At 50.1% G+C, this 15,144-nt stretch overlaps 1 protein-coding gene, 1 non-coding gene and 1 pseudogene across 2 annotated transcripts in view; 1 reads left to right on the top strand and 2 right to left on the bottom strand.

Moving 5' to 3' along the window:
• Positions 1 to 3,546: 3,546 nt before the first annotated feature.
• LOC114236583 (U5 spliceosomal RNA) lies at positions 3,547 to 3,662 on the top strand. The gene has a single exon (XR_003622502.2). It is a non-coding gene; the product is annotated as a U5 spliceosomal RNA (small nuclear RNA).
• Positions 3,663 to 4,028: 366 nt separating this feature from the next.
• On the bottom strand, positions 4,029 to 6,594 carry LOC102997994 (transcriptional adapter 2-alpha-like; annotated as a pseudogene).
• A 4,346-nt stretch (positions 6,595 to 10,940) lies between these two features.
• Positions 10,941 to 15,144, bottom strand: part of ARMH1 (armadillo like helical domain containing 1) — a 48,588-nt gene continuing 44,384 nt past the window's right edge. Inside the window, exons 8-13 of the mRNA XM_057544967.1 lie at positions 12,571 to 12,693; positions 12,400 to 12,472; positions 12,123 to 12,252; positions 11,968 to 12,045; positions 11,595 to 11,676; positions 10,941 to 11,520 (exon numbers count right to left, since the gene is read on the bottom strand). Of these exons, the coding sequence (XP_057400950.1) occupies positions 11,402 to 11,520; positions 11,595 to 11,676; positions 11,968 to 12,045; positions 12,123 to 12,252; positions 12,400 to 12,472; positions 12,571 to 12,693 (605 nt within the window). The 3' untranslated portion in view covers positions 10,941 to 11,401. The remainder of the gene's footprint in view (positions 11,521 to 11,594; positions 11,677 to 11,967; positions 12,046 to 12,122; positions 12,253 to 12,399; positions 12,473 to 12,570; positions 12,694 to 15,144) is intronic.

Genomic DNA, 15,144 nt, shown 5'->3' with positions numbered 1-15,144 from the left:
CTGGGGAAGTTCTTCTCTCACCCTTTCTTTTTTTTCCTTTTTTTTTTTTTTTTCCGGCGTGCCGCATGGCTTGTGGGATCGTAGTTCCCCAACGAGGAATTGAACCCGGGCCCTTGGCAGTGAAAGTGTGGAGTCCTAACCACTGAAGCGCCAGGGAGTTCCCGGGGAAGCTCTTCTCTAGTCCTATTTTTCTGAGAATTTTAAATTACGAATGAGTTTTGAATTTTGTCACATGCATTTTCTGCAATGATTGATATACAATAAGGTGATTTTCCTTCTTTAGTCTGTTAATTTGGTAGGTAAAATTGGTTGACTTTGGGGTATTGAACCAGCCTTGCATTCCTGGAATGAACCCCAGTTGGTCTCAGCCTGTTCTTCCCAATCACAGAATCAAAGAGCTACTCTCCCACGAGGAAGATCCTCAAGGATGTCTGGTGCCACCCCTTCCAGTGCCTGGTACCCTGGGGACAGGCCTCTGGGACAGCCCCTTTCCTCTGTGGGCCAACCTGATTCAGAAACAGCTGGCCACTGCTTCTGCACTTTCTCTTTCATCCAGGTCTCCTGGGGTAGCCCTCATAATCCCAACTACACCCTACCCCAACCTCTTATTGCTCAGATATGGTTCTAATTTGGAATCACAGAGCCAGCAACCCTGTGGAGGGAAAGGGACCAGGACACTGAGCCTCCCCGTCTTCACCCAGACACTCTCCCACCTGGATAAAAATGCAGCCTGGGATGCCTCTGGCCACTTGGCAGCTATAGCCTGGTGCCTGCAGTCCCCAGGTCTTTCTCACTTGTTCTTTTATTGTTTGGTTGTGAAACCTTTTCTTCCTTTTTCTTGAATTAGTGCTGCTTGGTTTTGGGGTCTGAGTGGTTGGCTCCTCCTCATTTCTGACTATAGGGGCCTGGTCAGCTGCAGCACAGCTCTCAGTAGTAGCTGGGCTCTTCCCAGGCACAAGCTGGTGGCACCTTAGTGCCAGGATGCCCTGGAGAAAATGCCAGCCTGTGCCTCAGATAGCTTTTCCTGCGGCAAGAAGTGGCTAGGTGAAACTTCAGGGTAAAAAAATGAATGGATGAGGATATTTTAATGAAATTTCCCTGACCACCAATGGCATTCTCTGCCCACATGGGACCAAGCGCTCCAGGAGACAACTCCCTGGTTCTGCCTCTTCACTTTGCACTAAATGCTTGAGGCTTCACTGATTACGTGTCTGCTCCTTGATGATGTATGGGGATCCTTGGCAAAATGAAGATTTATTCACTGAATCACTTTTTATTTTTATTTTTTTGGCCGTGCCACTCGGCCTGTGGGTTCTTAGTTCCCCGACCAAGGATCGAACCTGGGCCGCGGCAGAAAAAGCACTGAGTCTTAACTGCTGGACCGCCAGGGAATTCCCCACTGAATGACTTAAAAAAAAAAAAAAAAAAGATTTATTTATTTACTTTCATTTTTGGCTGCGTTGGGTCTTTGTTGCCGCGCGCGGGCTTTTCTCTAGTTGCGGCGAGCGGGCGCTACTCTTCGTTGAAGTGCGCGGGCTTCTCATTGGGTGGCTTCTCTTGTTGCAGAGCACGGGCTCTAGGCGCGCGGGCTTCAGGAGTTGTGGCACACGGGCTGAGTTGCTCCTTGGCATGTGGAATCTTCCCGGGGCCAGGGCTCGAACCCGTGTCCCCTGCATTGGCAGGTGGATTCTTAACCACTGTGCCACCCCGAACCTATGACTCTTTAACACTATGTGAATTACATCCTGCACTGCCTTGTAGCAAATCACCCCCTGTAGCATTTGCACTTCAGAAAAAAGGTCGCAGGCCAACAGCCCAGAGACAAACCGACCCAATTACCGGGCTGCCTGATGCCAGCAGTGACTGTTTTGAAATAACGCAGGAAGAAGAAGAATGCAAGACCTTCACTACTTTGATCCTTATCATATATCCCAGACTGCGAGCCCCACGTATAAAATCTTTTCCGATTCCCGAAGGAATGGGGGCACAGTTCTTCAGGCGCTAGCCTGCTGTGTCTTCCCTTCTGCCTGGCAGAAAAATGAAGCCATCTCTCTCTTCCTCCAAAATCTCTGTCTCCGTATTTCTGTTCGGCATTGGTGCACAGGGAAGCTGATATTGCGGCAACACCATCATCCATCTGCTCTTCCTCTTAAGGCCAGTTGAAGATGGTCCCTTGCAGTTTCCCAAGTTAGGTTAGTGATGTGAAATTCTCCTGCCCCTGGCCCTACCTCCTTCCCTGTCCCCAGCCGCGCAGAAGGCAGTTTGCTGGTTGTCTTCCCCAATTCTTCTCCAAGTAGGTTATGTTTACTCCCCAAATCCCTGAGCCAGAGGTGGGGTTGCCTACACTCCCAAACCCTGAGTGTCCACCTTGCCCTGTTGTTTGTAGTCTCTTGTGCTGTGCCTACAGTGGCACCTGGGCTGGGGAGGACACTGCCCTCGTCTAGGTTTTTCTAAATGTCTTACTCAAGTTGCAACCTCCAGCTTGTGAATCAACTGTGTCTCTTTTTTGACTTGTAAGCAAGTATTAAGCTTTGGGGTTGGGGGGAGGTCTGTAATGTGAAACAACTTCTTGTCTTCCCTCCCCCCACATTGTTGTAAATAACTTTTAACGGCCAAACCCCAGATTTGCACTTTTTTTTTTTTTTTCTAACTGCTAAGACCATTTTCTTCCCCCTGGTCTTACTGTAACATTTGGAAAAGGAATAAATGTCGTCCCTTAAAAAAAAATAAAATAAAATAAAACAGACTTTCTGGGACTTCCCTGGTGGCACAGTGGTTAAGAATCCGCCTGCCAATGCAGGGCACACGGGTTCGAGCCCTGGTCCCGGAAGATCCCACAGGCCACGGAGCAACAAAGCCCGTGCGCCACAACTACTGAGCCTGCGCTCTAGAGCCCGCGTGCCGCAACTACTAAAGCCCGCACGCCTGCAGCCCGTGCTCCGCAACAAGAGAAGCCACCGCAATGAGAAGCCCGCGCACCGCAATGAAGAGTAGCCCCCGCTCGCGGCAACTAGAGAAAGCTCACGTGCAGCAACAAAGAGCCAACAGAGCCAAAAATAAATAAATAAATATTTAAATAAAACTTAAAAGAAGAAGAAAAAAAAGACTAAAAAAAAAAAAGGGAAATCTGCCCCAACCTGTGAAAGTATCTTAAAAGCAAAACAAAACAAAACAAAAACAAACAAAAAAAACAGACTTTCTGGTTGGACTCGGCGACTATATTCCTATCTGGCTTCTGCTCCTCCCCCTGGTGGTGGCTCTAGACCGAGCAGGAAAACTAATAAACGAAGGCATTTGCCGAAGCGCGAGGTTGGTGACTGGGCTTCATTTACATACCCACAATGCGTTGCATTCAGGGTCTTGCCTACTTTCAAAAGGCTAGATTCTTGTATTTCTTTGGACTCCCGCCCCCGCTCGAAATCAGGATATTTTCAGAGGATTGTCTGAAACAATGGCAGAACTCACTCGTTGTTTGCGGGTAAATAGTTACCATTGGTGACTTGGGACTTACCGTTAGCCGAGGACTGTGTGCGAGGAGATGACGTCATACTCTGGTTTCTCTTCAGAACGCATAAATCTTTCGCCTTTTACTAAAGATTTCCGTGGAGAGAAACAACTCCGAGTTTCTCGTCAATTTTTTGAGGTCTTGTTTTCACAAGGCTAATAATCTTGTACAAAAAAGTAAAGGAATGTTGTGTTCTTCTGTGTTTCCGGCGGTAGCGTTCCCTGTTCTGCAAAGGTTGGCAAAGCAGTCTGGTTTGGTTGCAGGTCGTGTTTGTGTCGGTGTGTCCCAATTTGTTTTTGTCCAGCGATGATTTTCGGTGTGTGGTGTGTCGTGTCTTCTGCCTTGATGGTTGTTTTCTTGGTGTTCTCGCGGTGAGGCGCGTGATGTCCGTGTGGTTTCAGAACCCGGGCAAGCAGCTGGAGTCCCATCGGTTGGCGGCGCGAGACCAGTGAAGTACAGTGAGTGGCGAGCCGTGCTTGCGGTTTCTGGCTGTTATTCGTAAAGCAGCTGGACTCCTCTGTGGGAGCAAGGTGTGGTGTTCCGTTCCTGTGAAGTTGTCTTCGGAAAGCGGGTCTGGTGTGGACGGTGAAGCTGGTGCTCGCGGAGTCGTGTGGTAGCGTGGGGCGGTGATATTGATCTTGGTTAGAGGAAGGCGGCACCCGTGGGTGGGAGGAGGAGACGCGAGACAAGCGCCCACCGTTTCCTTAGCCTGAGCGGCCCCACGGTTTTCAGAAATGCATATACTCACGGAGCTGCAGAACGCACTTTGTTCCTAGGGCTTCGGGTTTATGTTTGCACGTTGAAGACCACCCCGCATGAACTTGAACTGCTTCTTGTGCTCGGCACGGGGCCTGGCACGGGGCAAGTCAATCGTGCAGTAGACGGTTGCTAGCTGTAGAGTATCCGCTTAACCTGGCTTTGGTTAGGTCTTGAATTCAAGTGGAGGCTTGGGCCTATTTGTCTGCAAAGGTCTTTCAAGGCAGTACGTGAGCACCTCAGGCGAGACCCACGTCTCTGGGACTGGGGTTCTAACTGCTGCACTTGTGGAACTTGGCTTTTCTAAAAACTTCAAAAAAATTGGAGTATAGTTGGTTGATTTTTGTATGATACATGTTTATTTTATTATGTATTTATTTATTTGAAGTAGCACAACATTTTAATCCATTAATTCTAAAAATAACAGAGACATTTTATATCCAGTGTCACCTCCTCAAGAGTCTACTGCAGATTAGACAGCCAGACTGCAACTTACAAAGCCAGACATTAAAGTTGAAGATGCAGTGTGGGACAACACCATCAACACCATCATGGGGAGATTTTCCTCCTCTTTGCTCATAAACATAAGTTGTCAGCTGAAAAGAATCCTCAGACAGAAAGAGAAAGCTTTCTCTCTCTATAACTTCTTTATTTTAAATCTGTCTGTAATGTTTGAAGACAAAACAGATAATCAGAAAACCAACCTCCCAAGCAAGTACAAGGATCTGAGCTGGACTCCTGGGACTAAGGACTGGTTTAGTTCTATTTCTACCAACACTGTGACGTGAGGTACTGTGGTTCTTGTTTTAGTTACAAGAGGGGTTAGGAATGAATGCCCACACACAGTTAATAATAGCTTATCTCGCACATAACTCTGCAGCAGAATACCAAAAACAGCAGTATTTTAAAGCAGGGGGGAGAAGAAAGTAGACATTCATACAACTTAAGGTTTCCTTGGTTCTTCCCCTCTTTTTACAAGGAGAATTCAGCTCAAAAACAAAACTCCAGAATGCCCGTACTGTCCTTTGGCCCACCAGGCCCGGAGAGCCTCAGGCTTTAGTGATGTATCCTTCTCGGATGAGGAAATCATAGATTTTCCGGGTTTTGTTCACGTCTACCTTGATGAGTGCTCTTGCCTGTGCCAGTCTCAAGCCTCCTTGCTTGTTACATTCGTTCAATAGAGCAGATTTGTATTCTAAATAGGCTCCTGGGGCCAATCTCACCACCTGACAGAGCTCCTTTTCTTTTTCATTCAACCTCTCTGTGCCAGGGAGGCCAGTGAGGTGCAAGGGCGGTGCACTTCGTGTACCTGAATTCGAAGCCATTGGTACGGAAGAACTCAGGCCAGAATCAATGGCAGCCTGCCGGCGGAGCCCCTGCTGGCAGGCGCTACCGTCCCGGATGTACTGGAGAACCTCCGAGAGCATAGTGCGTTTGAGGCGTTCCTCTTCTCGAGTCTTCTTGAGGTGATCATAGGTTCTGGCACTACAAAAGTTGGTAATGCCTGCTGTCCTGTATTCCTGGAGCCTCTTGATTTCCCTTCCGGGTTCGAATTCCAATGCATGGCTTTCAATGAACTTGTCATGTTCCACCGGCCCCACTATCCTTGCAAATCGCCTCATTGTTTCATAAAGGTCTTGGACTTCCTTGGGATACCGCCGTTCCATTAACTGAAACTTTCTAAGGTTGATTAATCCCTGGTCTCTTATAATTCGTGGAAAATGTCCGAGTCATCTTCAACAAAATCAATGTCTCTCAAGTCCCATTCTGCATACTTGTCAAACTCCTCAATGAAATCTGCTCGAGCTGGCATGTATCCTGCCATGTCCCGAGAAAGCAAGGAGTCAAAGGTAGGTCGGGGAGGGTCATCTGTAGAGTGAAATGGAATGGCTGTGTCAGCAGATTTTGCCTCCTCTGCTTGCTTCAGGTTTAGCAGGGTGATGCAAATAGAGGGTTATTGATGAAATGCTTCATGTAGTGCTTCTCACACTCCTCCTTGGTCTTGGTGCACATTTGATTGGCTACTTCCTGCCAATTTCCAAAGCCACAGTCCATCACAGCTTCTAAAAGGGCCATTTCTTCTTGAGCAGTCCAGCTGGGGTCAAGAACAGGAAAATCTGAGGTCATTATTTCGTAAGTATGATCACGTTGATGTTTCTTGTACTCAAATCCTCGAGTGAAACACTGTAAGCACAGGAAAAAAGGAGGTGGCCCACATTCAGCACACTTGATATAAGGCTCCATGAGGTAGGAGGAGCAGCCTCGGCAAGGTGGCTTATCAGAGGGATCATTGCTAAAGGAACTCAAACGGTCCATTCCCCAGTTGGCAAAGACTGCTGCTTTGATCTTTCTCAATGTAGGGCTCCTTCAAGGAGATTTCAGAACTGGCCAACACAGACACCAAAGCTGACGACCCCCCCCCCCCCGCCCCCCTTACTTCATTCCCCTCCTCCGCGCCGAGGAAACGCCAGCGGCGCGCGCGCCCTGGGCTTGCGTGCTCGCTCCCGCGCGGCGCAGGCGCCATGATACATATTTATATATATACTTTCTGATGAGGTAGTTTAGCCTTAGAACTAGAACTGTTAAAAACAAGAGATCCTAGGAATTCCCTGGCGGTCCAGTGGTTAGGGCTCCAACGCTTCCACTGCAGAGGGCGCGGGTTCTATCCCTGGTTGGGGAACTGAAACCGAGCAGGCCGCGCGGCGCGGCCGAAAAAAAGAAAAGGTAAAGGAAATGCTCGAGATTTTTTGTAGTTTCCAGTTTCTAATGTGGATCAAGACAGCAAGTAATTGCTGTAAATTTTAACTTTAGAAGTAAGCTTAGGGCTTCCCTGGTGGTGCAGGGGTTAAGAATCCGCCTGCCACTGCAGGGGACACGGGTTCGAGCCCTGGTCCCGGAAGATCCCACATGCCGCGGAGCAACTAAGCCCGGGCACCACAACTACTGAGCCTGTACTCTAGAGCCCGCGTGCCACAAGCACTGAAGCCCGCGCGCCTAGAGCCCGTGCTCGGCAGCAAGAGAAGCCACCGCAGTGAGAAGCCCGCGCACCGCACCGAAGAGCAGCCCCCGCTCCACGCAACTAGAGAAAGCCCGCGCGCAGCCACGAAGACCCAACACAGCCCAAAATAAATACAATGCATAAATGAGACAGACCAAAAAAAGCTTATACTACATGACAATCAAATGCAATATACAAACCTTAACTGGATCCTGGACCAAACCCAATAACACACCAAGAAAAGGAAGGCAGGAAGAAAGCAGAAGGTACACTTTTGGTACCTTTGTGGAAATTTTAATATGTACTCTGTTTCACATGACAGTATTGAATTAATAATTGTACTTGTTTTCTTGCTGCTGTAACAAATTATCACACGCTTAGCGACTTAAAACAACCCAAATTTATTCTCTTACAGTTCTGGAGGTCAGGAGTGTAGAATTAAGGTGTTGACAGGGCTGCATTCTTTTCTAGAGGCTTCAAGGGAGAATCTGTTCCCTTGCCTTTAGAAAGCTGCCTTCATTCCTTGGCCTGTGACCCCTTCCTTGCACTCCAAATCTCTTGCTTCTGTCGTGTCATCTCCTAACTAACTCTGGATCCTCCTGCCGTATAAAGACCCTCGTAATTACCTGGGGCCCACCGAGACAATCCAGGAGAATCTCCCCATCTCAAGATCCTTAATCACACCTGCAAAATCCCTTTTACCATGTGAAGTAACATATCTACAGGTTCCTGGGATTAGGATGTGGATGTATTTGGAGGCTATGACTCACACTACCACAATAATGATATAGTAATTATGTGGGAGAACGGCCTTATTCTTATAGACACGTAATGTGAAATATTTAGTAGTGAAATGTCATGCTATCGGAAACTTTCTAATAGCCCAGTAAACAGAAAGAGAGAAAGAAAATGTGTCATAGGTACTCATTCTTTCAACTTTTTGTAGTTTTGAACTTTGGGGAATAAAAAGTTGGGGGAAAATAAATGTATAGTGATAAATTTCATGTAACGTATATTTGTTTTGGATATTTGTATTATACTTAAGATTTCATTTTCATTTATTTATTTTAAAAAGTATTTATTTATTTGGCTGAGCCAGGTCTTAACTGCGGCATGCATGATCTTTAGCTACGGCATGAGAACCCTTAGTTGCAGCATGTGTGCTCTAGGTCCCTGACCGGGGATCGAACCTGGGCCCCCTGCATTGGGAGCGTGGAGTCTTAGCCACTGGACCACCAGGGAAGTCCCTTAAGATTTCATTTTTTAAAAAGTTCCATTGTTATTAAACTATTATCATCTTAGACCAGTGGTTTCCAGATTGTTGGATTTTCCAATTAGTAAAATTTCCAAAAAATTTCTGCGGTACTAATTTTAAAAATCATGATTCTACAAAAAGGCCATTCCAAGACTAAAAACAGTAAGAGTGACTTGACACCAAAGGACAGGACACGTCTTTAAAACAGGAAATCCATTTAGCTTTATGGAAGACATACCGATATTTCCTTAACTCTTCTCTCCTCCCTCCGCCCAAATAGAGGAAAGCTGAGGCTCAAAATCCCAGTTTGGGGTAAGTTAGGCTGCCTTTGACCAACAAGATCGGGGCCGGTGATGCCCTCTTGTGGCATCCTGGAGGATTACTGCCATCTGACTTCATGTCCTCTGACTTTGAGGGACAATTCCCTCGCAGTAACTCGGTCGTTCATTCATATGTGCCAGGCATTGTTCTCAGCATCTGGGCTATATCAGTAATGAAAACAAATATCCCTGCCCTGCTGGAGCTTACATTCAGGTGGGGAGACAGACAATAAATAAATAACACATAAATAAGTGCTATGGAAAAAACAGCAGTGGCAGGGGTTGGGGGTCAGAGTATAGGGGTCGGTAGCGTGGGATGCGACTTAAAAAAGGGTAACCCTCCCTGAGAAGATAACTTTGTTTTTTAAAAAAATTATTTATTTATTTGGTTGCACCGGGTCTTAGTTGCGGCAGGCGGGCTCCTTCGTTGTGGCTCGCCAGTTCCTTAGTTGTGGCGTGCACGTGGGATCTAGTTCCCTGACCAGGGATCGAACCCTGGCCCCCTGTATTGGGAGCACGGAGTCTTATCCACTGCACCACCAGGTAAGTCCTGAGAAGATACCTTTTGTGTAAAGAGTTGAAAGGAGGTCAAGGAGTTAGCCATGCAGACACCTGGCGTGAGAGGTCTAGGAACAGAACCTCTCTCAAGTGTTCAGCAGAAAAGTCTGCACAAAAGCCCTAAAGCAGGAGCTTGTTTTTATTAATTAATTTATTTGTTTATTTATTTTTGGCTGTGTTGGGTCTTTCGTTTCTGTGCGAGGGCTTTCTCTAGCTGCGGCGAGCGGGGGCCGCCCTTCATCGCGGTGCCCGGGCCTCTCACTATCGCGGCCTCTCTTGTTGCGGAGCACAGGCTCCAGACGCGCAGGCTCAGTAGTTGTGGCTCACGGGCCTAGTTGCTCCGCGGCATGTGGAATCTTCCCAGACCAGGGCTCGAACCCGTGTCCCCTGCATTGGCAGGCAGATTCTCAACACTGCGCCACCAGGGAAGCCCCAGGAGCTTGTTTTGTCAACTTCAAGAACCACACAGCCAATGTGTCTGGAGCCCAGTGAAGAAGAGAGAGGGACGTAGGAGAGAGTTCAGGAGTCATGGGAGACTAGATCACCCTGGAGGCCATAACAGTAAGGGCTTGGGCTTTACTCAGTGACATGGAGAGCCCTGCAAGGTTCTGAGCAGAGTGACAGAATCTGAAGTTTACAAGGACCACTCTGGCCGCTGTGTCGACAAAGAGAATGGGGCAGAAAGCAGAGTCATCTAGAGGAGAGATGATGGTGGCTTGGACCCGAGTATTAGCAATGGAGGTAGTGAGACATAGTTGGATTCTGGATATATTTGGAAGGTAGAGTCGACAGACAGAATGGATCCAGAGGTTAAAGAGAGACATCAAGGAGAACACCACGATTTTGTTCTGAGTGGCAGGAAGGATGAGTTGCCATCAGCTGAGTTGGGGAAGATGGCACAGGACTGGGAGTTCAGATTTGGACACTGATGAAATACAAATCCATATTCTAAGGCAAGTCAAGGAAAATTTGAACATAAAAAATGTTCTCTGCCCTGTGGCCTCCTCTCTTCCCTCTACTGTGCATTGCGTATCTGCATCATGCATCACCCAACCTCTCCACCGGCAGAAATAGCTGCTCAACTGTAAAGAGCGACATTCTCCTAGTATCAACAAGATAACTCCTTAGGAGATAACCTTCCTTCTTGATCTTGTAAGGGGCCCTGATGACCCATGACCCATTACTTGCTCTGTAGGTGTAGATCTGGATTGTGTGAATGTCACTGTGTACGTCATTTAACGTACAAAGCCCTGGATAACTGTGCTTTGACCTCTCACAGGCAGAACAGTTCTTGGAGCTTTCTGAGAGGCTGCTCCCGGCTTATACGCCGCCAATTTGGCTCGAATAAAAATTTTCCATTGCTTTCTTCGATCGACTGATTAAATTTTTCGTCGACAACACAATGAGGTAGAAATGTTTAGCTGGAAATGGAAATGTGGGAGTCGTTGCACAGAAGTGGTATTTAGAGTAATGGAATCACCAGGGTGTAAACGTAGGGAAGAGGCTCCAGGTCAGAGTCCTGCCTCACTCCACCTTGAAGGCAGCTGGGTTGAAGAGGAGGAATCAGCAAAAGAGAATGAAAGGAAGCAACCGGAGAGGCAGGAGAAAAACCAGGTGGGTGTGGTGTCCTGGAGGGGAGAGCGCGGGGGCCAGCAGGGAGCTGAGGTAAGGCCCGCTCCTCAGGCTGTGCCCTTGAATCGTCTACGACGTTGGTGGTCCTTCCCCTCAGACCAGCTTTTTTCCTTGGTGAGCAGGGGCACCCCGACCCATCGTCATAACTCTCACTAGATCTCCCTCTGCCCTCCACACACGGACGCCAGATAGATAGCAAGACTGTTTGTTTATTGAACCCTTCCCAGCCAGCTCTCCTTTTCCCCTTCTGGCGGGCAGAACCCCAGCCTCCCACCAAGGGCCAAGAGGAGTCAACCGGGGCTTGGCCCTGGCTCCTTCCTTCTGCCAGGCTTCCCTGCCACACAGCCTTGGCTTCCTGGCTGGTCTTGGAGGCTCTGTTACTCCTTTTCTTCCACAGCCTCCTTCTGGAAGTGTGTGATGTAGGCCACCTGACCCTGATTACAATGGCCAAAGTAAAAGCTCATGGTGCTGTCGGAGAGGCCACTGAGATACAGCTCTGGGGACAGGGAGGTGAGCCTGAGTCTGGGTGCCACCGCACCTCTGCTCCAGGCCCCCTCACACCCCACTCACCTTTGGTGACATTGACTTTGTTGGCTGCCAAGATGTCCGCCTGAATGCTATCTATTTTCACGTACAAGTCCTCGGCGTTGCTCTGAGGACAGGAGCAAGGGGAACTGGGCTGGATGCCAGGGCAGCCTGGACTCGGAGTTGGGCGTGGGCAGATGGAGGTTGCAGGCTGCGGTCAGGCCCTTAGCCTGACTGGAAGGGCAGGAAAGGGGACGGAAGGGTGCCAGGCGGAGAAGCCCAAGCCAGGGCAGTCCCTCCCGCCGCCGGCCCCGAGGCCGATCTGTGTGTGGGGTGTACAAGGGGAGGGGCCGTGCGCTGGGGTGTGCACAGGGGCACTGTTCCGTCCCGCGGGGCGCGGCGGGGCGGGAGCACTTACACGGAAGAGCTTGTAGAGTTCCTCCCCCATGGACCTGCGCACGTGCTCCTCCACCACTGGGAATAACTGCACAAAGTACTGCGTGGGCGGGCGAGGGGGCGTGACTGCCGTGCCCACGCGCTGTGCCCGCCGCGCCGCCCGGCCGCCCAGCACACCTCTAGCGTGAGGCTGGCCTGCCGCTGGCTGTTGCTGTGGTCCATGTTGCCCATGGCGGCCATGAGGCTGTGCACCACGCGCAGGTGCAGCATCTCCTCGGCTAGGCTCGTGTTGCCTCGCGCCAGGATCCTGGGCGGGGGTGGCGTGGGGTGGGGGTGGGATTCGGGCTGCGGCGGCCCCGTGGGACCCTCCGGGCAGCCGGAGCGCTCTTGGGGGCCCGCGGGGCAGCGCCGGGCCTGGCTTGCCGCATCCGCCCACTACCTGCTGCCCGCTTACCCGATGGCCTTGGCGGCCGCGGCCTGCTGCAAGAACAACGGCAGGTGGGCGGTGAGCTGCAGAACCGAAGAGTCTGCAAGAGGGAGTGGCCGTGAGGCTGGAGGACCCCTCGCCCTCGTCTTCCACCCTGCCCCGTCGGGGTCCACCACCCCGATCCCAGCGGATCCCTACCGCTGACGATCTGGGACTGCTGTTTGCTGGTCTCCTCGAAGGACGGTATCAGCAGCGCCACGAGGCCCTTGAGCAGCGCCGGGCACACGTCGTAGTTGACCAGGTCCTTGATCAGCTCGATGGCTGGGGAAGGCAGGGGCGCTGGAGAGGCCCGCCGCTCCACTCCCCACCCTCGCAAGGAAGCAGCACCCCGTCCCCCCCAACTCTTTATCGACCTTTCTTAGCACCTGTTACTGGCCAGCACTGTGCCAGGCGTGGGGGGAGCTGGGCCGGCGACCCCTCAGTCCTGCCCTTCTGGAGCTCGTGGTTAAAGGGGAGAGGGAGGAGGAGGCCGAGGCCCCCTGGGACTCACAGAACCAGCCAGAGCCGGAGGAAGAAGGGTTGGAGGCTGAGAGGCTGAAAAGAGCTGGAGGCCCCACAGAGGTAGGGCCGCCAAAGGGCTTTGAGGAATCTAGAAGGTTTCGTGGAGGAGGGAAGGACCGCGGGTCTTCAAAGGGAGACAGGATGGGGAAAGACAAGGGGTGAGAGGGAGACAGAGCAAGTGGGTGGGGATGTGTAGCAGAAAATGAGAAAGGAGGCAAGGTAGACAGCAGTTTAGAGAAACTTTCCTTTCTGACGAACCCTTATTGAGGCCCTGTTTGCCTAGGCTCTGTGCTGAGGGCTCTCCGTTCAGTGTCCCCGTGACGATCCCTGTGACCAACGAGCTTCCTTTTGCAATAGCATGATGACTTATCCCTATTGGACATTTGAGGGAATGAGGCACAGAGAGGTAAAGCACTTGCCTAAGGTACCACAGCTAGGAAGTGGTGGAAGCAAAAGGAGGGACAGATTCGGTTAGGGAGGAGGAGGGGACTAGAATTTAAAGAGGGCATTTTCTGTAGCTGCTTCGCAGTCATTCATTCCATCTAGCATTGACTCAGCCGTTCGGCAAATCTGCATAGGACGCCTCTTGGGCCCGGCGAACAGTTTGGTGACAAGTGCTATAAAAGGGGTGGGTGGGCTGCGGGAGAGCCTGGGAAGATGGCAGAGGACTGAATATTTTTGTAAAGAGAAAAGAACTCCAGACAGGCAGAGCTGGAAGGGGGCAGGTAATGCGGTGTGATAGGACAGCGGGTAAACACAAGTGCTTGCTGCATGGAAGACAGGGCTTGGAAATGAGCTGTCCCCCCAGCTGCAGAGTCAAGTGCTGCTGGCCTCTCCCCTTACTTCGAGGGCAAAGTTGTTTCCCTGACTAGCTCATCTGCATACCAGAATGCAGTGTAGACTACGTGAGAAATATTAACAGTATTATCTGTTTGAAAAACAGAAATTAAGGTTTTCTTTTTAAAAAAATTAAAACTAAAAATCTATTTATTTATTTATGGCTGCGTTGGGTCTTTGTTACTGTGCACGGGCCTTCTCGAGTTGTGGCGAGCAGGGGGCCTACTCTTTGTTGCGGTGCGCGGGCTTCGCCTTGCGGTGGCTCCTCTTGTTGTGGCCCACCGGCTCTAGGCGCGGGGGCTTCAGTAGTTGTGGCACTCGGGCTCAGTAGTTGTGGCGCACGGGCTTAGTTGCTCGGCGACATGTGGGATCTTCCCGGACCAGGGCTCGAGCCCGTGTCCCCTGCGTTGGCAGGTGGGTTCTTAACCACTACGCCACCAGGGAAGTCCCACCTTTTATTTTCTTGTCAGGAGCTTTTACCCAGTAAGAACACGTTTAGGGGTAATTCTCTACAATGGAAGAAAGGCTTTCGTTGGTAGGTACAAAGGCACCACAAACGTTGGGGGACCAACGAGTACATGGGAGGATGGGCATGCATGGTACACACATACACATTTCTCCCCAGTTTAATGAAATCTTTTGTGTCTTGGCGAAGACTTTCGTGGAGAGAAACACTTGAGAATTGGTAGTGGAATCTTTTGAGGTTTTACTTAAATAAGGGTAAGTATGTGGGTTTTCAAAGACAAATGGCTGGGGGCTTCCCTGGTGGCGCAGTGGTTGAGAATCTGCCTGCTAATGCAGGAGACACGGGTTCGAGTCCTGGTCTGGGAGGATCCCACATGCCGGGGAGCGGCTGGGCCCGTGAGCCACGGCTGCTGAGCCTGCGCTTCTGGAGCCTGTGCCCCGCGACGGGAGGGGCCGCGATAGTGAAAGGCCCGCGCACCGCGATGAAGAGCGGTACCGGCACCGCGATGAAGAGTGGCCCCCACTTGCCGCAACTGGAGAAAGCCCTCGCACGAACCAAAGACCCAGCACAGCCAAAAATAAATAAATAAATAAATAAATAAATAAATAAATAAATAAATAAAATTAAAAAAAAAAAAAAAAAAAAAGACAAATGGCTGATGTGTAGAAATATAAAGAGGTTCCTAGTTAAGAAACAGAAGATACAGCCAACTTGTTGTTTTAGAAAGCAGTTCCAAGTTGAAGTTGTAGGTTGGGAACTGGGTTCTCTGATTCCCTGCCCCCAGCTGTAAGTGAGGCTCTAGAGAAGTTATATAGCAATCTTACTCGTGAACATAGATGCAAAAACTCTACACAAAATATTAGCAAATTGAGTCTAGCAGTATGCAAAAGGAATAATGTGCCATCTAG

This window comes from Balaenoptera acutorostrata, chromosome 1 (assembly GCF_949987535.1).
Source record: "Balaenoptera acutorostrata chromosome 1, mBalAcu1.1, whole genome shotgun sequence".
Taxonomy (NCBI): Eukaryota; Metazoa; Chordata; class Mammalia; order Artiodactyla; family Balaenopteridae; genus Balaenoptera; species Balaenoptera acutorostrata.
Note: the sequence above shows the minus strand (reverse complement) of the source record. Positions and strands in the feature narration are given on the sequence as shown.